Source organism: Lates calcarifer, linkage group LG10, assembly GCF_001640805.2.
Source record: "Lates calcarifer isolate ASB-BC8 linkage group LG10, TLL_Latcal_v3, whole genome shotgun sequence".
In the NCBI taxonomy this organism is placed as follows: Eukaryota; Metazoa; Chordata; class Actinopteri; family Centropomidae; genus Lates; species Lates calcarifer.
In genome coordinates this window covers 26,181,920-26,207,499 of record NC_066842.1, presented here as the reverse complement: position 1 = coordinate 26,207,499, position 25,580 = coordinate 26,181,920, and the positions used below count along the sequence as shown (strand labels likewise).

The 25,580-nt window shown below is 41.7% G+C and overlaps 1 protein-coding gene across 1 annotated transcript; it reads right to left on the bottom strand.

Annotated features, from left to right (window-relative positions):
* Window positions 1–850: 850 nt before the first annotated feature.
* Window positions 851–25,226, bottom strand: cry2 (cryptochrome circadian regulator 2). Its single transcript, XM_018704029.2, has 13 exons — window positions 24,911–25,226; window positions 22,183–22,291; window positions 19,964–20,106; window positions 12,778–12,962; window positions 12,317–12,405; window positions 11,786–11,926; window positions 11,517–11,642; window positions 10,882–11,067; window positions 10,598–10,749; window positions 10,268–10,470; window positions 7,710–7,790; window positions 7,030–7,589; window positions 851–5,741 (listed from the first exon to the last, which is right to left on the bottom strand). Exons 1-12 carry the CDS (start codon window positions 25,066–25,068, stop codon window positions 7,036–7,038), a joined length of 2,127 nt encoding a protein of 708 aa, XP_018559545.1. The 5' UTR covers window positions 25,069–25,226; the 3' UTR covers window positions 851–5,741; window positions 7,030–7,035.
* Window positions 25,227–25,580: the final 354 nt, after the last annotated feature.

Below are 25,580 nucleotides of genomic sequence, written 5' to 3'. Positions count from 1 at the left end.
AAAACCATTTTATAAATTCCAAGAGTCGTGCAGATTTCAAGATCTCAATGTCTCAAAACAAACCCCTCACAGTCTATACAATAGATAGAACAGCAGAATATGAGTGTTTCGCTGGTGGAGGCTTTTCAGACACCAGTCAAAATTGGAATGGAATCTATGCAGTCAATGCTACAGTTAAGTGTAAAGTAACATGGGTATTATCTTGGTCTAACATGACACCTATGTTCATTACTAGACCAGTGTGGTACGAAAACCCTGTGCATGCAGTGGCAGATACTCATTGGATGTGTGTGATGACATATTGCTAAACACACTTCCATCCAGATGGATGGATTGGTCTTTGTACATTAATAATAATGAAAGTGCCAGTGAAAGTGATCTATAAAGGAGCAGAAGACATTATGTAATAGTAAATAATGTTTAGATTGCATGAAGAAATTAAAAATCATCTGGAGAATTACCACCTCACAGTTGTATCCCTCCACTAATAGCTGCAGTTAATGTATGATGTTCATAGTGAGTGAATTGTTGAGGGATGACCAAAAACAGGTTTTGTTAGGTCACTAACTTTGACCTTTGACCTTTGACCACCAAATTGGTGTCAGAAGAATATTAGTCAGAAGAATATTAACTCAGGTGTTCCTGAGATATGATGGACAACCTGAAAAAACAGGTCTAGTTCTAGTTCTAGTCAGATATAGTTCCTGTTATAGTCAGATATAGGTTTAACACTGAAAAATGAGTCGATCAGGTTAAAGCATCTGTAATACAACCAAGTACAAGTTAATCAAAAATGAGAATGGACTGCTTTTAGTGATGTAGCTTGAACAGAAAACATCATACACTCCCATTTCAATCACAATACCGTCAGCAATTTTAATGAAAATAAACTCTTTTTGTACAATACAAAAGAAATAAATATCCATCAGGCCCACAGCTCTCAGACACACCTCTGGCCCTGAGGGGCATCACACTGCTGTTAGTAGGAATGTACAGTAAAACACAAGCATCTGATCAGGGCTTGTGCTGTGTTCAGGGTAAGTGGGAATTGTGATCTTTACTGGTATAGTCTTAACAGGCTGAACTGGCCTCCTTCTTCCACTGTCTGATTTCACCTCGTAGGATTCAAACTTCACAGTTCCCACTGGTTCTGAACACCAGCAGTACAACACTTGCAGGGGCTGAGGTCTGTCTTGAAACATCTGTCATCCTTCTGTGGGGAAACTATGACCCTTCCAGGCAACGATGAGGGGGGGTTTCACAAAGTTACACTGCTCTATGGCTTCTTATTCTGCACCCAGGGCTAAAGGAGAACACATAAAATAAATAGAGAAAAAAATCACCTTTGATCTTTTTTGGCAGATCCCAGATTTGGTCTGAAGGGAGTCAAAAATGTGATTTCAAACAATATGGAGGATGAAAAAAAAACCCTTCTGATCCAATCAGAAAAATCTGTGTGGCTTCTCTAGGACTAAGACCTAGTCTGGTCTTACTGAGAAATTCCTTAATCTTTTTTTCTTTTCTTTTTTTTTCCTTTTTTGGTAAAGAATACAAATTGAGTATGAGCTACTGTCACCTAAGATCTTCCAGAGAATTAACTGAACATGTTATTGCTGAATCAATTAGTTAATTAAAGCTGCGAGCAGCGTTGAACGGGCCCTCGCACCCGGCGCCCGTCGGGGGAGCGGCGACCGCGGGACCCCGGCAACCGCGGGGTCAACGCAGGTCGCAGGGCACACGCTGGCGTAACAGTTCACACTTCCCAGATGTAAAAATTTAAAATAAAAGCTTTTATGCTAATTATTTTCTGTGATAATATTTTTCAGAGCTCATCATCTGTGACAGCTCTTGGCTCTCCTGACTGTAACCTCTCTGTGGCAGCTTCTCACAGACTCAATCAACTCCTCTTCCCCTCCCCCCTCAAACACAAACACAAACACAAACACACACACACACACAGATACCCCCTCCCAAAAGGAGATAAAACTCAGTTTTAACTTGAGTTTACAAGCTTTGAGCTTTGAGCAAAAGCATTTTTTTGCAAGTTCTGTTATTGGGTGCATATATAAATCATTTATGCTTAAACAAGGGTTATAATGAAGTTATTTGAACAGTGAATATCTCATCTGCCTAAAGTCAGGGTGAAGCCACTAACCAGCTGTAGGGATGGGTATCATTAGGATTTTATCTTTATCCATACAGACTCCTATCAGTCCAGCTCAGACTGTTACTGGTTTAAGAGAGTGAAGTTTATAGCAATTTGTAAAATTTGGAGATTAGTGACAAACTAACCAGTTAGACTACATACAGACAAGCTTTCATTTTAGCTGTTAGTAACAGTTTGCCATGAGCTTAACCAGCGTGCTGTGCTTCGTGTTAAACATGTCATGAGACTGTGGACAACGCTGAAAATATTACTTTACTAACTACTGGCCGAACAGGCGCTTTTACAAAGAAAAGGTAAAGGCCAGCAGCTTTTACTTTTCAATGCACTTGTCGTCAACTTGAGTGGCTTATATTCAGCTGGTTCACCTCGACGCCGGTGGACCTAGTGCACTTTTCCTGTCGCCGTACACTGAGTAACACGAAAAAAATCAGCTGACCCCGTGTGAAATTTCCTAACTGATCAAAACCAAACTGTAAAGACAGCATCAATCCACGCTCAGCTTTGGTCAAGGGGAGACATATGGTAAGATTACATGAATTCATGTAATCTTCTTTGAGGCTACAATTTCAGACTTAACTAAGTCATTCACTAGTGTCTTGGCAGCGTTTATGGGTTCTTTAGACAGGTCTCTCACTGGTTTTCTTTCCAGGGTCATTGAAATCTTTGGCTTCCTACCTCTGCCAGGCTTGTTCTGCACAGTGTGGCTCTCCTTGAATTTCTCGGTGACGTTTCTCATTTGAGTTCTTGACGCTTGGAAATACTGTTATAACTTTGTATATCCTTCTCCTGCTTCCTGAGCATCGACAATTCTTCAAGTCTACAGTGATTTCCTTAGTTTTTGGCATGATGCTTTCTCAAGTGACAGCTCAAATCTTAACTGAAGTTTTTATACCGCGTGTAAAGCAGCTCTTGGCTCTCCTGACTGTAACCTCTCTGTGGCAGCTTCTCACAGACTCAATCAACTCCTCTTCCCCTCCCCCCTCAAACACAAACACAAACACACACACACACACACACACACACACACAGAGACCCCCTTCCAAAAACCCATCAAAGAGTAATACAATGGCTCCATCTATAGGATAAAGTAGAGAGTCGCAACAGGAAGTTACCCCAAAATCTGAGGTTTCAAACAGGAAGTTGGGTTTCTGAACTTTGACGGGCCAGAACCGGCACACGCTTCGACCAAAACTCACAATTTTCGGAGCCAGTCTTCCAAAAAATCCTCAAGGAGGGGCTGACAACATTTGAAGTGAATCTGGTCACCCGTCTAGAAACTGGACATCACACTATAAAATATGTCATTTCCTGCTATAAATAGGTGGCGCTACAACAATTGTATGAATATTGACATATGGATGTGTGCAGATAGGTACCATTAACAATCCTGTAAAGTTTGATGCAGTTTGGACAAAGTATGGCCGAAATATAGCAAATATAAAGCAACTTCCTGTTTCGTTGCGAGTAATCGAACTTTGAGGGGCCATAACTTCCACGCCCTTCAATGAAAAGTCCGAAACTTTTGCAATTTAACATCGTCTATGTCTTAAGAACAAATTATCAAATTTTGAAGTCAATGGGATAATGCGTCTAGGACTAGTTCGCGTTCAAGCGACCCCTGGAAATGGCCAAAAACACACAATTTTTTCACCTTCCGGTCAAAATAAAAATACTTTCTGTTGGGTTTAGAATATGGCTCCAAGAGACTTTTTGGTGCGTCATGGGATGTTACATATGTGTGCAGATTTTCAGATTTTTAGGCGCAACGGGCTTGAGGGGCTGTTCCGTTTAAAAATGTAGGTGGCGCTACCGAGGCCATTTTGCCACACCCATGCTCAAGACCCCTAAATTCTTAAATTTTTCGCCGTGCCTGACGCGTCTGCAAATTTTCAGGAGTTTTGACGCATGTTAAGGCCTTCAAAAAGGCGATCAAAGAGGCGGAAAAAGAAGAAAAAAAATAATAATAATAATAATAATAATAAACCGAACGAAAACAAGAGGGTCCTTGCAACTCGTTGCATGGCCCCGTTGGGCCCACGCAACTCGTTGCTCGGGCCCTAATTAATCAGTAACTGACAGAAAATTCATATGCAAATGTTGACCGTCATTTGGGTAAGCATTCGAACTAAAGTGATTCTGTAGCGTCTCTCTGTTCTATGACAGTAAACTGACAGCAAACCATGGACTGACAGGGCTGATGATAGGCAGTTTACTGTCCACAGTTTAATTAATAGTCAGATAATCCAGAAAATAATTGGCAGGTTAAAATATTATAAAAATACTCTTCAGTCTGGTAAATGTTCAAAGACCATATGCAGAACATGATGTGTCTATTGCCTTCCAGTGGATGTTTTTATGAAGAAACATTCAGGCAGAAACAAGGCTTTATGAAATCCCCTTAATCAGACCCTTAGCAAACAGACAGGTTATGGTTTTACATATTTTATATACAAACTCTGCTGTCTTTTCTACATTCTTTCCACACAGGCAGTATTTTCAATTGCCACAGAAAAATATGGCAAAAGCAAAACCTTTATCCCCTCTGCGCCACAGCTACACTCTCTAAATTAATTTCTCATTCATTCACATTGCTTCAATGAGCAATCTACTCTACCTTCAGAGATGTGTGACCCTCCACCACAGACAGACAGGGTACTTATGACTGAGGGTGGACTATAAATTAACCTGCTGCTAGCAACATTCACACTCGGCATTTACATATTAACATCTGGTTTCAATCCTGTTCTGGTGCTGCTTTTTGTTTTAATGTGGTAACCTAGCTCATCGGGGTCACATGACCGTGGAGAACGCTCCTTTTTATGTCTGTCTTCTAGACCTCGGAGGTGGGATGCTGAATATAAGTGTCTCCTGAAGCAGGCCATGACTGCACAGTAAGAGGAGCTACAACATAAAATTATGTTTTCATACACTTCACTGAAGGTCAGTGAGTCTGTTCCTAACTGCCTCTACAGAAGAAGAGCAGGCAGTTTTCACCCTGACCAGGGCCCAGGATGATCTGGTTTAATCACTCTGGGACTCTGTTATTGCCCACAACTTCGAAAATCTCATAAAGCACAATTATACAAAATAATGACTGCAAAATGTTAAAATACACTGCTATATCAAATGACTCTTTATCTCTTCTTTCAAAGCAGAGTGTGGTGTGGAGACCGTGTGTTTGGACGGGACACATTCAGACTCCTTAATATGTAGAAGAGGACATTTATAGAAGAGGGGAAGCAGGGAGGTGCTACTGCAGACAGACACACTGTGGTGTACAGATTCATCCTGGATATGGATGTAAGAGTTTCAGTTTATGCTTATTTGTTGCATATGATGCAATGGTACAAGAGAAAAATTACTCATTGCTCTTCTTACATACATTTTAAGATTGTGACCTTCATTTCCTGAAATAAGTTCTTATTACATGAGTAAGATGCTGCTGTACTGCTTCCACATGTGTTGTATGTATGCTTATGTCTGTGCGTTGTCTGCATCATAACACTGCTTCTTGTATGTCTTTGTGTATCCAGTTGTCCATCATGGCTGTGAAGACTGTTCTCTTCAACTCCACCTGAAAGACAAAGCAGAGCGGAAAACACTGTTTTAGCCTCAGTAACAGATCAACCAGGCTGACAGAGGGAAACCTGAGCCCTCAGGTGTCAGTCAGTGTGTGACCAGGCTTTTAGAAACTTTAGCTTTTTTATTTTCTGGAACAGATGATGACTTAGAGCCTGGTCACAACATAGAATGATGGAGATGGAGATGTGGTGCCATAATAACAATGTTCAGGACTAGTAGGTGAGCCACTGTGTATGTAGCTGGTGAACTGTCCTCTCATATTTACTATGCCTGCCCATACTGGTTCTCAAAGCTGGACAGCACACTGCCAGTTAGCAAGATAGCTTTTTCACATTTCAATTAAGGTGATAAAAACAGAAACAGCAAGCTACCTTTCTGAGTTGATTCAGTTATTCCGTAAATAACACTTGATCTTTCATATGTAAAGTTGACTTAAACAACATGAACATGCAGCTCACAAGTTTTTATGTGAATAATAAACTGGAGACAATATTGGAACTAAGAAACTACTAAGAATAAGTTTCTGTTACTCTGCAGAAGTTTCCAGTTTTACCTGTAGATATTATGTTCCTGTCTCTAAGCTCACGGGTTGTCTGGCTGGTTGATGTTTCATGGCATTCTGGGTAGGAGTTTATGAAGGTTTTAAAAGGCCTCCTTCCGAGTCTTCACAGAGGAAGTGTTCTCTGAACTGTAGCTTACAGTGTGTTTAAGTCTCCATGTCATGAGTTGCTGTGTTACATTGTTTCTTAGACCTTTGATTGAATGTCTGAAACCCTGTGTATGAAACGATGATTATATGTCTGAAACAGTCCCTGTATGACATGTCTGTCTCTGCATCAACAGAGAGACTTTACGACACCTGGTGGCAGGAAAGAGAACAGCAGGTTGGATTTGATGAGGCTGGTGAAGAGTTGAAAGATACTCTGGTGGAAAAAAGTGAGACTCTGAAGTGCTGTCACTGTATGTGGTTGGTCAGGACAGCTGTTTAATCCTACCTCCAGTCTTTATGCTGACTCCAGTTCAACACAGACATAAGCTCCAAGTTAATCTTTTCATCCCACTCCCAAAAACAGACTAACTTACCATATTTCCCAAAATAGTGAACTCTCCCTTTACCATCATGTTGTTCCAGAGGCACTGAAACTGTGCCTGTGTTCTTTAAATTAGTCATATTCAAACACCATAGTCAATCACACCCTGTAGAATATGTTTCATACACTGACTGTCTTCTACATGTTTGTCTGGAAGCTCACTGTTAATAAAGACACTGTATATTGTACCTTATCTCACTGCTGATGTCCAGCCATTTTTCCAGAGGTCTCCTCTTCCATTTTCTCTTCATTCTGCTCAACATCCTCCTCCATCCTCTCCTCCTCTCCTGTGTCCTCCCTCTCCTCTTCCTTTGCTCTCCTCTCTCCTTCCCTGCAGCTCTGTTGCCCCCGCTGCCTCTGGCTGCGACGCACCTTGCGGGTGAAGCCTTTCCTCTTGTGAAAAGTCTGAGCCAGGGTTGTGGCAGGAGTGAGGGACAGGGACAAGGTGAGACACGAAGAGGAAGGGGAGGAAGGTTCAGACTTTGACAGAGGGCTCTGGACCGGTGTTGAGGCTGGGGAGGGAGGAGCTGCCGTGGACGTGGGATGGCTGGCAGATGTAGATGTTACAGCCGCAGAGGGCTGAGTCTGTGAGCCTGAGGAGGGGCAGGGTGTCTGGGATAGGTTACTGCTGGGTGTGTCCTCCAGGTCTGGATGTAGGGCACAGGTGGAGGACGCACAGACTGTGGACGAATCAGGAGCTGTTGAGCAGCCAGCTGCCTCACTGTCAATAGGACCTCTGGGAGGAGAGTCTGGGAGAATATGACAACACTAGAAGTCACTGACTGTGACATGAACCTATGTGAAATCATGTGATATTTTCTAAACCCTTGATGGGAAAATCAGAATTTTGCTTTTGTGTTTCCTCATACCAGGGCCACTGCTAGTCTGGGATTCATCGGTCATTGGTGGTTCTGCCTCCTCCTGGATCGTTGGTACTGATGCTAGGAGACCTGACAGACAGACAGACAGAGTGATTAGATATTTCTACACTGTAACTGACCTGAGCGGAGCTGTTCTTAGAAATGACAACAAAATGATGTTGCAATGTCCTCAGTTGTGTACCTCGTCGTCACTGTGATTCAGCCCTGAGACATTTCACTCAAAATCCCACAGTAACAACCACAGTAACATCAGTACCATTACTTATCAATTCACTTCAATCTTATTTATATAGCGCCATATCACAACTAAAGTCATTTCAAGGCACTTTTCATATAGAGCAGGTCTAGACCGTACTCTTTAAAATAGGTATTTACAGAGAGAGACCCAACAAATCCCACCATGAGCAGCACTAGGCGACAGTGGCAAGGAAAAACTTCCTTTAAGAGGCAGAAACCTCGAGCAGAACCGGACTCAGGGTGGGCGGCCATCTGCCTTGACCGGTTGGGTTAAGAAAAGGAGAGGGTGTCTGCCTCTCAGACCAAAATTGGGAGAAGGTTCCACAGTAGAGGAACCTGTTAGCTGAAAGCTCTGCCTCCCATTTTGCTCTTGGAAACTCTGGGAACCACCAGTAAACTGGCATTCTGGGAGCACAGAGTCCTAGTGGGATTGTAGGGGACTATGAGATCTTTAAGATAGGATGGTGTCTGACCATTAAGGGCTTTGTAAGTGAGGAGGAGGATTTTGAATTCTACTCTGGATTTGACTGGGAGCCAATGTAGAGAGGCTAACACAGGTGAAATATGATCTCTTTTCCTAGTTCCTGGCAGTAACCATGCTGCAGCATTTTGGATCAGCTGCAGAGTCTTTAGAGACTTGTTGGGGCAGCCTGATAATAAGGAATTACAGTAGTCCAACCTAGAAGTAACAAATGCATGGACTAATTTTTCTGCATCCTTTTGAGACAGAAAATGTCTAAGTTTGGTGACATTACGCAGGTGAAATGCAGTCCTAGAAGTTTGTTTTATGTGTGAGTTAAAGGACATATCCTAATCAAAGATGACTCCCAGATTCTTTACAGTGGAGCTGGGAGCCAGGGCAATGCTGTCTAATGTAACTACATCATTAGAAAATGTATTTCTGATGTGTTCAGGACCAATTATAATGACTTCAGTTTTATCAGAGTTCAGTAGTAAAAAATTGCTTGTCATCCAAGTTTTAATGTTCCTAAGACAAGCCTGGAGTTTGACAAGCTGATCGGTTTCATCATAACTCACCTGTCACCTACCACTTACAATGGCCAGAGGGAACTCTTTCGAATTACCTGCATTTATGTATAAAATTATCTTCAAGTTACAGTAATGAAAAAAAACAATCTATTTTGACTAATAACACACAAATCATTGTATTGCTCTTGTCCAGGTTGGAGAAAGTATGTGAACCCATCAGCTGATGACATCAACAAAAGATCAGGAGTTAACAAACCTGGAGTTTGGTCAATGAAACAGACTGGAGCTGTGGGTTAGAGCTGCTCTGATAAAAACACTATGACAAGAAGAATCTGCTGATGTGAACCAGGCCTCATACAAAAGATGAAGAACTGTTGATTAACATGGAGCTGAGAGAGTCACAGAATCATCTCAGAGAGTTGGGATATTCATCAGTCCACAGTTGGGGATTTAGGTGTGGGTGACTGTGTGCTACCTGTTGGTGTAGTGTAGTATTAATAATTCATGTGAACAATCAAACTGAACTTGTTTGTTCTTTCTTGTGCTTGGATCTTAACCTTCAAAGATCTGTCCCACACAAACAGTAATTCAGATTACTGAAGAGACCTGTTTCCATAAAGTCATAATTAAGATTAATAACAATCAGACTCCAAGCTGAGTTCTCGTTATGTCAGCAGGATGGGTTGGTTCCTGTTATCTCACTGGATCAATCATTCATTATTCCTCCTTCAGACCCGAGCTTCACAGATTCATACATGTGTATTTTCACAGCTGATATCTGCTCATGATGTGACTTATCAGAAAGAATCAGGGAACAGACACCTAAAAGGCTCCATCTCACTGTGGTCACAGTATCAGCATAGATACAGGATAATGACGAAAGGGCTGTCTTATTAACCCAGGTAGAAAACAATGGGGGGAGGGGGGGTTTCAGTGGATCACATTCGAGGATCAGGATCAATCTCTCTCACACTCACACACACACATATACACACACACACTCTCTCTATCTGTGCTGGATGGTAAATGGTAAATGGACTGTACTTATATAGCGCTTTTCTAGTCATATCGACCACTCAAAGCGCTTCACACTACAAGTCACCCATTCACACACACATTCATACACATTCACACACCGATGACACATCAGGGGCAAATTTGGGGTCAGTATCTTGCCCAAGGATACTTCGGCATACAGACAGGAGGAGCCGGGAATTGAATCACCGACCTGCAAATTGGTGGGCGACCACTCTACCTCCTGAGCCGCCCACAGTTCAGTCACAATCCTTGACACAGGTCAGTCCTGTCAGTTGACTTACTGAGTCCTCTGTAATGGGAGAGCTGCTGATAAACTTGTTTCATCCTCTCAATGTTGAGTCTGCTGCCCTCTGCATGGTTGATCATAGGTTTGGGATAATCTACTCCCACCACACAGTTAGCTGCCTTTTGCACCGTCTCTGGGGCGTTCCACGGCTCGTAGATGTACCGGTTGGGATAGTCCTTTAAGATGGGGATGTAACGCCTGCAGGACATGTCAAAAGAAAAGCATCTGAACTCTCCTGTTTGCTGATAACATTTAATGTCCAGTCACTTAACTGCTGACCAAGCTGCAGCAGGAAATACTGCAGGGGCAACAGTATAAATTCTACCTGATGTAGTCTCCTGATGGGTCAGTTCTCCTTCCAAAGCCGACAGGACAGTAGCAGTGGAAGAACTGCTGGAAGAAGGCACTGCAGGACAGCCACATCCAGCTCCCAGCATTTACACTCCAGTCTGCATCCAGCAGCAGCTCCTCAAACACCTGCAGGAACAGGTACACAGAGCTGACTACATGACTGACGGTATGTCATCAGTTTGTCCTAAAGAGAATCGGTGATGCTGCCAAAGCAAACAGTGTTTACTTCCCCACCTGTCAGACACCATGTTAACTGACCTTCATGCCGCTCTCCCAGCTGATCCACAGGTCTCCCCTGGTGAGGAAACAGGCCACAGCGTGTCGGGCCAAGTGGTGGATCCAACCCTCCTGTCTCAGCTGGGTCATGATGGCGTCGATCCAGGGAAACCCAGTCCGACCCTCAGCCCACTTGGCCAGTGCCTCTGGATTCTGGTCCCATGGGATCTGGAAACACGTATGACACACTGGTTTTCTTTCAGCTGTCACCTGAACAACTTCAACAATCAGTAATCAAGTTTTCTTTTATCATGGCATGAGTTCCATCACTATTGTTTTCACCAGGTCTGAGACCACAGTTTTCATCAGATTAATTTTCACTTGACCAAAAATACAGGAAATAAGGAAAGTGTTGATTCAAAAGACCACTAAGGTGTTTACTGTATGTCTACATAATGTGAGTGTAAATGAACAACCAAGACAATGACAAGATTATGATGTAACATTAATAATGACTGTAGTAACAGTGTTGACGGACAGGTGGCTAAACTGGACTGTTACTGACAGATGCTCCACAGTTCCTGACAACTTTATGACATAAAACAATTTTCGTTCATTAGCTTCCTCTCTGTTAAGTGTGAACCTCGTGTTTTGAAACTCATGGTGCAGAGGCCCACCTGGACACAGATGGGGTTTCCTTCCATGCGGTCAAAGTTTGGGTTGTTGGTGGCAGCTGTGTAGAAGAATTCCCTCCATAACAACTGGCCAAACAGGGACAGAGGAGGGCTGCAACGCTTACGGAGCTGAGGGAGGACACCAAGAGGACTGTTGTTAAAATGTTGTTATTCCCAAGTTTATGTTCAAAGAGAGCAATGAATTATCACATACAGGGGAGAGAAAACAGATGTGATATCTCTGAGGCTGAAAAGACAGCTGACCACAGTACCTTCATGTAGAGCTCTCTGAGGTTGTAATACAACACCCTGCAGGACAGGCAGCCGAAGCGCAGGTAGGGGCTGAGGCCAGTAGGACTGGCATACAGAGAGCATGTGCTGACCCGAGGGTGCTCCAGGTTGGCCACCCACACCTGTACAGACAGATACAGTGACGACACTCACATCACCATAAGAGACAACACTCAGGATGATGCTGAACTCATTAAACAGAAATATAACAGTGGAGAATGCAGAGACTCTGGCCTTGTAATGGCCTTGCAGAGACTGTTTACCTGTAAGAAAATCTCATACCTTAGTAAAAAGTCTCATTGTTTTTTAACCTGCTCCTGTTCTCCTTCAACATTTCCCACATGTATACCCGATGTCTTGATGAATTCACCTTTTCAACACGTTGTAGAAGAGATTTATTGAATATCATCCTGCCCTTAAATGACAACAACAAACCCTAACTGAAACTAAACCAGTGTTGGACAGACCAGTGATGGGCTGTGAAGGGGCTTTAACATCAGCCTCTGGTTTACCTTCTTGTCCAGATGTTTGTTGAGCCTGTCCAAAGCCTCTGATTCTCCTCCCCGCCACACAGCTGGAGGTAAACCCTCTGTCCTGAAACCTGGACAAACCACACACCTAATGAATCAAACCTTGGTTAACTGTTCGCTACAGTATGAAAGAAACATTGAGCTAACCTCCACGTCATAATATGGTATTTTAATATAACTGCAAGTGTAACAGGTGTGACCAAGAGACCTGTGTGTTTTTGTGTGCTCCAGAAGACAAACAGCAACAGGGAGATTCTGGATGAATTAATCATGTTTGTAGTATGCACAGATGTTGGTCAATAGTGCTTAGTCATACACAGTAACACACAATTATTCATCAAATCAAAGCTAACAATAAATCTAATCATGTCCTCTCTCCTAACTGCCCTCAGCACAGTTGTCATATTAATGTCTAATGATATACTGAGAAAACTGATGGATACCTAGTTCTTCTAGTGAAGGTATACTGTAGAGCTGGTCATGGTTGTCAGCTATTTTAATGTGACATTTGTCCATCTGCTGCAGGGTGACAGGAAGCAGAGGTCTCCTCGGCAACTCCAGTCGGCTCACGATGGTCTGAAACCTCTTAAAGGTCAGAGGAGGACTGTTGTTGTTCATCTCTATTATCCTGTGATCAATGCAGAGAAGACAAATAGTTAGAGCTACGGACAACAGAGTGACAGCAGTGTGTCACAGCACACACACAACATGTACACATTGCACTTTTCATATAGAGCAGGTCTAGGCCGTACTCTTTAGATTATTATAATTACAAAGAGAGAACCAACAGATAGAAGGAAAGGACAGGGCTGGATTTGTTAAAGAGTTACTTCAGAGAGTATTCAAATTACCACCAGAAATGGATACTACAACTGAGAGGGCACTCGCTCACTCAGGCCCAGGCCTAAGGATCCAACAGCTCCCCCCAGATCGATGATCATGAGATTCCTCAATGCATCGACAAAAGATGAGATCATACTGCGAGCATGGAGCCAGAGACAGGTCTTCTTTCAAGACAAACAGATCTTCTTTGATCAGGACTACTCTCCAGATCCACAAAAGAGACGAGTGAAAGTCTACGAAGTTATCAAACAGCTTAAAAAGAAAGAAATACAGGTGAAATGCCTGTACCCTGCTCAACTAAAATTAAACTGGACACTGGACAGAAGACCTTTGCAACACTAATGAACACAACATCGAACCCTAAGGAGCTGGGCATTGAGGTGAAGGAGGTGAAGGCAAGAATGGAGGAGCTACATTAAGAGAAAGAGGGACACAGTGTTGTCAAAATCAGACCTAAAGGCTCTTCTCCAAGAGAAAACTTAACTCTAAATATTAAGGTGGCTTGGAAGCTCACTTACAACTGAAAGAGAGTTGGGGACGTGAGGTGTGATGATGAGTAATGTACACACTGCTATGTTATCTATGTGAACAGTGGTGGATAAATTGTTGTCACAAGTTTATACAAGCTAAGTTAAAGGCCATAAAGTTCAGCCAGAAGCTGGGTCAAGGCTTTGTATGAGCGGAGTACATTCATCTAGACCTTTTTTGCATATTAATGTTGGTTGTGTTTGCACTATATGCATTTTTTCCCTCCAGTAAGGGGAGGTCACAACTCTCTGCCCCAATACCAACAGGGACTTGACACAGCTAGGGTTAAATTGCTGTGGTCGAGTGGTAAGGTGGAAGTTGTGTTCTGTGTTATTATGTTTTTGTTTTCCCTGACATACGTTATGGGTCAAAGTTTGCTAATGTTTATACAATTAAAGATGACATATAGGTGTATGAAGAGAGAGGCAATTACTTTGAAGCTAAATAAGAGCTATGACTTATTTGAATTTTATTACTTATAATGTTAAAGGAATTAATGCCCCAATCAAGAGGAAAAATATTCTGCAGCAACTACAGAAACTGCAATATTTGGTGGCTCTTATTCAAGAAACTCACTTGTCTGAGACAGAACATTTCAAATTTAAAAGAGTGAGTTGACCAGGTTTACAGTTCATCCTGTAGGAAAGAGAAGAAAAAAGGAGTAGCCATCCTGTTCAGCAAATCGGTGTACTATAATAATGAAAAAAAACTCTTCAAGATTAGGAAGGCCAATATGTCACGGTGAACAAGGCATTAAGATAACCATCTTAAATGTGTATGCTCCAAATGAAGATTGCCCACATTTCTTTAAAAAGATGCCAACTCTTGTGATGGACAAAGGTGAGGGGATTATAATTATAGGGGATGATTTTAATTGTATATTAAACACAAAATTGGGTAGGCTACCTGTAATGACAAGATCCCATTCTAAAATGTCTAAAGATTTAGTAAGTATGATGAAAGAATTGGGCCTAGTAGACGTTTGGCAATATCCTAATGAGAGATTTTACATTCATGTCACAGGCACATGGAAGCTAATCAAGGAAGCTATTCAAGGATAGACTTCTTTTGTATGACAAAAGAGGAAAGCATAAACGAACTAATTACTATCTCAGATCATAGCCCAGTCACTATGAAAAAAAATTTTGAACTAGATTGAATTGGTTTAAGCACTGGAGGCTCAATATTTCATTATTAACAGATAGTCATGTCAAACAAGAAATACAAGCAGCTTTATCTGAGTATTTTGCCATGATGATGGTAACACCTCTCCTGCAGTTGTATGGGATGCCAGTCAGGCTACAATGAGAGGAAATATCACTTCTATAGGATCCAGATTTAAAAAAACATGACTTACAAAACAACAAGAACTGGAAACTTAAATTAAAAGATTAAAAAAGCAACATAAACGAAATAGAAAAGAAGATACACTAAAAATGCTAAAAGAAGTTAGACAGAAACTAGATGAGGTACTAACATACAAAGCAGAGGAAGCTCTTAGGTACATCAAGAGAAAATATTATGAAATGGGAAACATAGCTAGACGGAAAGACTCAACCTAAGGTAAATATTATGAACAGCTATACAAAGGGGAGGTTGAGAAGAATTTTTGAGAGCTCTAAAAATGAGTAAAATATCAAATGATGAAGGAACAAAATTAGTGGAGCCCAAAATTATAGAAACCGAAATTTAAACAATTGCTAAAATAAAAAATAGTAAATCACCAGAGATGGGTTCTCTGGAGAATATCAGAGTTTTTGTAGATGGGTTAACTCCTGTCTTGTGCAAAGTATACAATTGTATTAAATTTAGGCAATTCTCCAATATCATGGGCGGAAGCCGTGATCACAGTTATACATGATGACAGAAACTAATACTGCAATGTACTAGTTATTGCCCAGTAAGCCTTTTATGTGTAGACTATAAAATCTTAACTGCTATCTTAGCTACTAGAGTTCAAAATTATATCATCGAAATTGATTAAACCAGATCAAACAGGATTTATATTAGGCTGTCAGGGAACAAAAAACATATGGAGTCTTAAACTTGCAGACAATAGCAAGAAGAGAGAAACAGACTTCAATGCCTCTCAGCCTAGATGCTGAGAAAGCATTTGACCGGTTATTTTTAGAGCAAACATTGATAGACATGGGCTTTGGAGAAAAATTTGTCACATGGATCAGATTATTATCCAAAGATCTCAGAACGAAAGTCAGAACCAACGGATATTGCTCTGACTTATTCAGGGTGGTGAAGGGGGTGAGACAGGGGGACTCACTATCACCTATCCTCTCTGCGATTAGTACTGAACCTCTGGCGGAAGCTATACGTCAAAATACACAGATTCAAGGTATAGAAGATGAAAGAGGATTAATCATAAGACAGCTCTCTTTGTGGACAACATTTTACCTTTTATAAAAAAAAAAAAACCACTTCTCTCCATCCCTGCGCTTATTCAGTGTTTCCACAAATATGGCTCAGTCTCAAAATACAAAATAAAGTCAGAGGTAATGATGTTATCATGGAGCTGGCCTACACAACTGAACAAAGAGGTCTCCCTCTGCTGGTCTAGGCAGGGGTTTAGATACCTGGGCATTATTCTCACGCCCAACCCTAAACATTTATTTGATGTCAATTATAACAGGCTAATTAAACAAATAAAACATTACAGGACACAATGGGAGATCCTTCCCCTTTCTTAGAATTGTAGAATCGAGATGGTAAAAATGAATCTCCCACCTCGGCTTATTTTTTATTTCAGTCCTTACCTATAAGAGTGCCCATCTCCATCTTCAATTTGTTAAATCAAACTAATTTATAGATTTAAATGGCAGAAAAAGTGACCTAGGATAAGACTAAAAACCCTACTCTTTCCAAAGGAAAAGGGGGGTTTGGGTCTGCAGCATCTCAAATATTATTGGGCTGCACAGTTAAATGCAATAGTAGCTTGGATTAGGAATGATGAAGAAACAAGATGGGTACAGATAGAACAGAGCACAGCTAAAGGTATATCTTTATCAATATTGCCTTTCACCAGCATAAATTCCATTAATAGAATCAGAATTGAAATGAATGGATAAAACACACTCTGAGGGTTTGGACAACAGTCAGAAAAATGCTTGAAGGACCATTAAAAATCTCAAGGGCCATGCCAATCTGTGTGGAACAGTGGGTTCAAAAGATGGACCAACAATGATCTTACCACAATCAATTTATTATTTAAAAGAACAGAACTGCAGAACAAGTCTTTCCCCCAACTTCAGGAACAATTTACACTTTCAACACATTACTTGTATAGGTATCTTCAAATATGTCTCATATGACACATCTCACACACACACACACACACACACATATATACACACACATAGATAGATAGAGATAGAGATAGAGATAGAGATAGAGAGAGAGAGAGAGAGAGAGAGAGAGAGAGAGAGAGAGAGAGAGAATTTGATTGGAAAATAATAATAAGGATATTTTAATACACCCTTAGGTGTTTTGGGGAAAAAAATCTAATTGCGATTTTTCTGACAGATATTGCAATTTGATTTGCAAAGTCAAGCTTCAGTCCAGGATTCACTGTATACATGTAAAACATGTGATAGGAGCAACACAATTTAAGATATCACTGACATATTAACTGCTCTGTGTGCTAACCCATGGATGAGAAGGAAAATATATGAATCCAAAATGTATTTATTCTAACAATAAATGGCATTAAACATAAACATAATGAACCATAGAACAATTCTCACAGAACAAACCAGTAGCACCACGTTCGCCTGCCTTCTCTGCAGTAACTTTAGATCGGTCATTACTGCTGCCTGTGGTGATTTTTCAAATGCTGATACACTGAGGGGGAATGACAGGAGACTGACAGGTACAGAGAGCCAGTAGAGACTGACACAGCTGATTAAAACTATACAGGATTTATCCCAGTAGAAAACACAAAATACAAATACAAACCTAACTTAATGTTAGCTAGTTCATTCTACCATTTTCTCTCTTTTTCTCCTCTCTCTCTTTCTCTCTCTCTCTCTCTCTGTCCTCCTCGGCCCCTCGGCTCTGAACATTCTGTTCTCACCTGAGAACAAATCCCAAATCTTTTAAAAAACACAACAAAGCCCTCTCCTCTTTAGAACAGTCTGTGAATAAAATGTTTCTGACCTGACAGTGGCACTAAACAAAGGTTCAGGGGTTAACAGTTCATAAGCATCTATCCTCTGGGAACCATGAATATTCACAGCAAATTTCACATTAGTCTGTCTGTTGAGATATTCCTGAACCAAAGGGACAGACTGACACATCCTGTAGTACTCTCCTGTACTGAACTGTAGCACAGTGAGACTAGAACTGATCTACACAGTCATGAGTAATCAGTAAGCTGACCCTCCTGTGTTTCAGCCTCAGCGGTTCCTCTTCAGGTTGTTTTGTCAGTGCAGCTCTGACAGTGACGCTCTGTATTTATAGTTTCTATCTTATACAACTTGTCTCTATCTGTGAGGCCACCCTGGATCCTCAGCCCATGGATTTGCAGCTGGGATAGCTTCCTATTGGTTGATTCACTGTGACCATTATGAATGAGCACAGTGAGCTGAACACATGTCCAGAACTACCAATATAAACCCTGCAGCTGATCGTGCACATGCTCACACACATGCTCTCTCTCTCTCTCTCTCTCACACACACACACACACACAAGCTTAATTCCCTCCTGCCTCAGTATTCTGACACACACAGACCAGTAAAGCTCTGTTTCATTACATAACACAGTGCTGTAACACTGTGTTGGCCTCTACACTCTCCATGTTGAAGACACAACAAGGATTGTATATGGACAGAGTCCTGTGGCACCCTTGCTCATCCTGCCACCTGTCCCAGCACATGGACAGGGGTGTGACCTGCAGTAATATGAGGTGACCCCTCGAAGGCTCTGCTATGTTCGGGAGGGGGTCTAGATTATTCAGGTCCTGAATACTGTGGATTAATTTCTAAAAAGACCAGAAACTGTCATCTGATGTGTCCTCAGTGCTCAGTTTCTACTGCACTAACCTGTAACATGACACCACAGCCTCTTACTCACTAAGGGCTATTGTACAAGAGTAACCTGCTGATTCTGCACAGTCCTGTGAGTGAGCATTTAGAGAACATTTCTGGGGCTTCTGTCTCAATCAGCTGTTGTTTTGCTTGAGAAACTTTATTAAGTTCCATACAAATCCAAACCTAAGCAGGTAAATGTTTACAACATTTACTGCCAATCAGATTATTAACATCAGTAATCCCAGACAGGGCTATTTGTTGCCTAGCAGTATGCTGACAGATTGCAAAGTAGTAAAACTCATTTCAGATTAAATAATGATTTGGTTAAAAATATCCACAGACTGAGTCAGCAATAATCTCTGAGTTATAGCAGAAGCTGAGACAGTTAGCTGGAAACAGACAGCTGTGGGTCATGGATAAATGATGACAAAGATATTGTTAATCATGACAAATATTGGTTGAGTTTAAAACTAAACTCAGCAGAGAGCACGGGTGACTATACTACTGCTAATGCAATGCTGATGCTAATGCTAGCAGAAACGACAGAGAGAGAGTGGTTCTGAATACGCTAACTGGATTTACTGAGGAGAGTCAGTGTGTCTCACTGCAGAGCAGAACATGGAGTCTGTGTGTCAACAAGACAACTATAGCCATGGTAACTGTACACAATTCATTCTACCATTTTCTCTCTCTTTCTCTTCTCGCTCTCTCTTTTTCTGCTCAACCGTATTTTTTGCAACTTTATAATACCAGAGGCAATAAGTTTCCTGCGGGCTGCCGCTACAAAATATGTATAGTGGAAACACTGCAGACAAAGTTGGCATCTTGGTCACAGCTCAGTTCTCTCTCTTGCCGGCCTGCTGACACTGTCAGGCACTTTTAACTCGTCATATCACCGGTACTGTGAGCTTTAGCTGTGTCTGTTCTCAGGACAGGCACGTAGGTAGAACTCACACTGCCTGCATTGTGCTATTGCTCTGCTCCGTTTTCATCAAGTATCTAACTCCACTGTTAGCTTTTAAGACATTTTAAGACAAGATCTGGTTGTAAAGTTTACAGCCTGCCACTCTGTTGCTCTGTTGATGTTCACTGTGACAGAAATGAATAGAAACCAATCACTGCCTGGAGGAGGAGGTAAACACTACATAAATATAAAACTGACTGACTCAATCTGAACATCTGTGACAAATGAATAATGAGTGTGTGTGTGCTACAAACCTGTCCAGGTTGTAGAGGGTGTGTGAGTTTCTGACAATGGTCTCCACTCCAAACTCCTGGGCCATCTTGATGATGGCCCCGTCCCTCTCCTTCCCATAAGGCTCTGGGTCATATTCAAATGTTAACCTGGTCACTTTCCACTCCTGCAACACAGCAGAGGAAGAAGAGCAGGAACCAAGAGAGAAACAGAGCAAAAAAGATGTTGTTAGAAAGGCAGCAAGATGGTGTTTGTTTGTGTGAAAAACTACCTGAGAGACACAACTTTATGTGAAAATGTGATTTTCTGAGGGCTCCTGATGAAGGCTGGGAGGAGAGTTACTACACTATCCTCATCATCACTGGACCACAGAGAGGAAGACAGTCCAACTTTTAGTTCTTCCTCCACTGGCTAATATCAAATGTTGTCATTAATGTTTTGATTCTGATCAAACTCTGCAGAGGCACATTTCACTTCCTGATGTGGTGTGTTAGGTTGTGTTTAGTTGGAATGAAAAGCTGCACACTCTTGTGTTTCTGTGGTAAAACAGTGAAAAAAAACAGTGTGTTATGTAACGGCTCCTGTATAGGGATGGTGAGCATCTGATTGTCTCATCGCTGCCTGGAACCAATTCAGAATCTCCTCATAAATATTAACACCATCTGCAGCTGCTTTATTATGGCTCAATGCAGTGGGAACATCTCAAATATGACAGACTCTACAGAATCTATACACTTGGTGTCAGTGGCTGTGCAGAGACATGCAGAACAATCAGATAACTGTGTGCTCACTCACAAATACCACAAAACAACATGTCTCTTGAAAATCACTGCTCTACGTCACTGTTACTGCATGTGTGGATACAGGTGCAACACATTTGTTCAGTTCTTTCTGTCCTCACTGATCCACCCAAACAACAGGAAAAGACAGATCTTCATCTTCTTTTAGTTTAATGACAGTTGAAATTATGTATTACTATCACTGTGTGGAGAAGGCCCTGGTTGGATGGACAGCTCACTCTCTAGTCTCTTGTTCTGTGCTCAGTGTTTAGATACTGGAACACAGTAGATTATACTGTTTCAACCTTAAAACTAAAACCAACCAACCTCTGAGCTTAAACAAGCTCGAACAGCTGTTTAAAGATAGATACCTCAGGTTACAGCCAAAATCACTGCCTTACACTAATTTTCTTGGCAGACTTGATCAGGCCACAGACAGATGTTACACCACTGTTTGTGCTAAAATGTAGATATTTACCAGCCTCAGTGACAAAAACCCAGATATAATGGACTAAAGACGTGGTTTATGTAACTAAGTGTTCCCTATGCTATGCTTCAATAAACATTCACTACTGACATTAACTCACTCTGCAGCAGCAGTAACAGGTTCATGTGAGTGACTGAACACCACCACATTATTTTCCTGTATGGACATCTTCCTCTGCTTCAGCACATGTTGCAGAGTGACATCTCAGAGGGTTGTTCCTTTGATGTGAACACAATCTAACAGAGGCATCTTGTTCTAGATCAAGTTTTTATCATTGTGTGAGAGCTCCTAGATAAATTAAAACGTTTACATATTTGTAATAACTGACTCTATTTTATGTAGTTTGTTGTCAGGGGGTTTGAACCTGACCACACACAGACACAGCTGATGATTTCTGTGTTTGGTGAAATTCCTCACCAGGTATGGAGATGTTGTAACAGTAGTCTATATTGTCAGTGTGTTAGGTGCATGTGAATAGTTCTGGTAAACAAAGAGACTGAGCTACATAAGTATCAGTAGGTCTATGATAAGGTATGTCTGATAAACTGAATCTGAATATCTTAAAGTAGGACTGTAAAATACTGTTAGTGTTGATTGTGTGTGGTCTGTCAGACCAGACACAGTGGAGAACCTTATGGTTACATCTGTACTGTGAGTGGAAAATATGAATTTTGCCGATATAGGGAGATTTTCTTATTCTTTTAATATGATTGATGTTCCAAGGTGGCCCAACATCCATAGCAAGGTAACATGCCTTAAACCATTCAGACAATGGATGATAGTCTCAGGCATGAGTGTGTCCCTCACACAGCTGCTGTTCTGAATGAACAGAGACAGTGGTCAGTAGTTCTGAGGCTTTGTTTCCAAAAATTATACGTGTATCAAGTGGATCCTTTGGTCAGGAATCTGTGGTGTTTGTGTGGTTTAAAATTTGGAGAACGGACAGAACGGACAGGAGGTGGGCAGGAGCACAGACCTTGAAAAGCCTTGGGAAAACATCAGTTGGCTGTCCTCTGATTACAAACAACCTGGAGTTGAGCTTCTTCAGACTGCTGTCCAGGTCATCCAGTGCCTCCAGCAGAAACCTACACAAAGACACAGATACAGTAAATGTACTTACTAAGATGTATTACCCTCCTACAAGGCAGCAGGGTGCACAGCTGCGATGGTGAGCTTCATACTGGGTGAGACTGAGTGACAGAGTCACGAAAGGAATAAAGTTACTCTGCATGCAGCACAGGAGGTTTAATGGTTTATTTAAAATGTAATACCTGTTACATCTAACAGGATCACTATGTTTAACTTTGTTTACCCAACACTATGTATGTCTACTGAACAAAAAAAGAAACTGCATGTCCATATTTTCATGTACAAGGACTTAGCATTTGTAAAGTCAGTGACTAACATCTTGTCAGAAGCTTTTAGACAATCAGCTTGAAGTCATTTTACAAACAGCTAGAACTACCACATCATGGTTGTTTCCCTCTACCAACCAGTCACACTACAGGAAATATGGTCACAGTCTCTCATCTAGTCCTGAGTTGAAGTTTTGAACAACAACCAGAGAAGAGTTTCTGTAGATTAACGACGTTTTTCTGCATGACACGAGGTAGGAAAACTATGACAGTCAGTACGCTGGATTAATTCATGCTTTCATACAGGCTGACATCAGCTACTGTACATGTATCGTATGTAATGTAAACTAATCAGCAACAACATAAAACCACTGACAGGTGAAGTGAATAACACTGATCATCTGGTTTTCATTCCAGTGTTCTGCTGGGAAACCTTGGGTCCTTTATTCATTTGGATGTTACTTCGACACATACCACCCACCTAAACATTACTAAAGACCAAACACACCCCTATGGCGACAAGGGCCTCCCCCAGCAGGACAGTTCCTCCCCTACACCACAAAAACTGCTCAGAAATGTCCAGAGGAACACAACAGAGAGCCCAAGATGTTGACCTGGCCACCAAACTCCAAAAATATCCACAGTTCCAGCTGAAGTGTGTCAGTCCTTGAACATCATGAGATCGTCTCAGACAGCGCCTGCTCAGGACCATCATGGCCCAACTGTTAGTTACAGCAACACTGGACAAGGTGCAGAGGCTCAGACAGAAAGATGACAGCTGCATCATGCTGTAGCTCAGTCATAACAGCTTCACACAAGTGCATCTGTTTGTGTGAATATAGCACCACACAGACTATATAATTATATAGATGATGCTCATGTGATGTACAGCTCAGGCTCCCAGTGTAACTGTGAGTTTTCTTGCTCCACTTTTCCCCGGATTTCTTCTCACTGAGCCTACATTTACCCAGGAAAGGTCAGAGTGGACTGAACTCTTTAGTGATGCTCACACTCTGCTCATGTCTCACCTTTAATGTGGACTCCCAGTTAGACCACCAGACCACGGGGATAACACAGCTCTCCCTGACAGCAACAACATGAACTTTAATTGATTTGATTAATTCAAATCTGTAACCTGTGAAACCTTTTGAAGATTGTGGACATAACTCAAAACAGCTGAAAATCACATGATCATAAAAGGTGGATACACCTTATAAACAGCTGCAAAATCATCCGCAGGATCCTGACACAGATAACGTTGTTTCTCATTTGTGCAGTTAAAACGATAGCAGGAAAAAATTTTAAATCATAGCGCCAGCATGAGGCCTAATGGGTAACTTGAGGTCCAACAACAATATTAATAATAATCATCATCATAATAATATTTATCATTAGAATTCCAAGAGGGTTACTAAATATGTTTTTAATAATTTCGGTGTACAGACCCTTTAGGAAAACTAACCATAAAGCCATACCAAGAAAAATATGTAGCCCTTCATGTGTCACATGTGTCAGCCATGTTGGTACATGTATTAGTTCTTGAACTGTGTACATTAACCACCACATTCACCATGTCAATATTATTAGCACAGCCACGTGATATCGTTAGCCCAAGTTATCTAAGGTGAGAGTTCATTTACTTCACTGAGAACACATCAATTAACACGGACGATGATATTACTGCTCCGGAGCGTGAAGAATATAAGGAGTGTTTATTAACCTGCTGTAACCTGAATGTATTAGATTTAACTTCCTCTGACTGTGACAGGAGACTGTTGATGTTTACGGACACTTTCACTACATCTGATCATCAGTGTCTCAATATGTGTGTGTGTGTGTGTGTGTGTGTGTGTGTGTGTGTGTGTACACATCTACACACTGTCCCTGTCGGTGTGAACATAATTCAAACTGCAAGTTATTACCACGACCTTCTTCTCTCAGCCTGCAGCAGGATAAACTGATGCACAGTGAATAGCATGGACCTCCTCTATCTCTACTTTGTGTAGTTAGATATTTAAACAGTTGCTTATCAGTTAACGTGTGAGCCGAACATATCAGTGGACAGTACTGACTGGACTGGTGATATGTGATCTTCTTATTTATGAGTAAATTGTGCAGATATACGAGGACAGCATTAAATCGCTGGTTTCACCCATGGTCATTCTCTCCATTTTAAGCTAGCGTTAGCTAACTGACGTGGAGCGGAGGCCCAGACCTCAACTCCAAGCGCTGCACATTTATGGGGTATTGAATAATACAAATGGCGACCTGATAAACTGTGTTCATGTGAAACCTCGTGTTTAATGACACTTAAGCAGTCACAGATACAGTTAGCCCTGACCTACAAACCTCCATCGATTGATTCCTACGTTAGCGGCGCCAGCGAACCATGGGTCCAGGATATAAACACAGCGCACTGTGTCCGCTCCATTCAGGGCCTCCTGCAGCGCTGGATTATCGTGCAGCCGCAGACCTTTGCGAAACCAGTGCACTGAATTCACCACCATGATAACTTCTTATTCCATCATTACAGACACGTACACAACGACCGATCGAAATGAAGCCGAACAACACTGAGAAAGGGACGGTGTCGGAGACTCTCAGGAAACTTTAGTCGCTGTCAAACGCAGAACGACAGGGAGGGGGCGGGGTCAGACTAGAGAGGCTCGGCTAAACTCTTACAACATCCGTGGGCGGGGCCAGGAATCCTCCATCAGAATACATGCAGTGAGGAAATTATCTAACTCTCAGAAAAGGGCGTTGCTGTCACCTAATCAGGTATACTACCTGAGGCGGAAGTTATAAATGACCAGAGATCTGCATGTTGTGGGTCGAAGACGTATGAAAGTTTTGTTGACAAATATATGAATGAGCAACCCACACCACAGAAAAACTGCATCAACTGACCCTCCTTCTGTGATGAGACCTTCAGTGTCTGAGCTCTGTAGCTTCACTTTTCCAAACGAATGAAACGGAATTAAATGCAGGTCACTCAGCTGCACACCTGGGTCTGTTCAGT

Excerpts from the sequence above, each read along its gene's own strand:
- cry2 (XM_018704029.2), bottom strand. The coding sequence starts at position 25,068 with ATGGTGGTGAATTCAGTGCACTGGTTTCGCAAAGGTCTGCGGCTGCAC. Across the intron at positions 20,107-22,182 it reads TTTTCCCAAGGCTTTTCAAG|GAGTGGAAAGTGACCAGGTT; the intron begins GTCTGTGCTCCT and ends GCTGTGTTGCAG. Across the intron at positions 7,590-7,709 it reads CCAGACTAGCAGTGGCCCTG|ACTCTCCTCCCAGAGGTCCT; the intron begins GTATGAGGAAAC and ends ATATTCTCCCAG.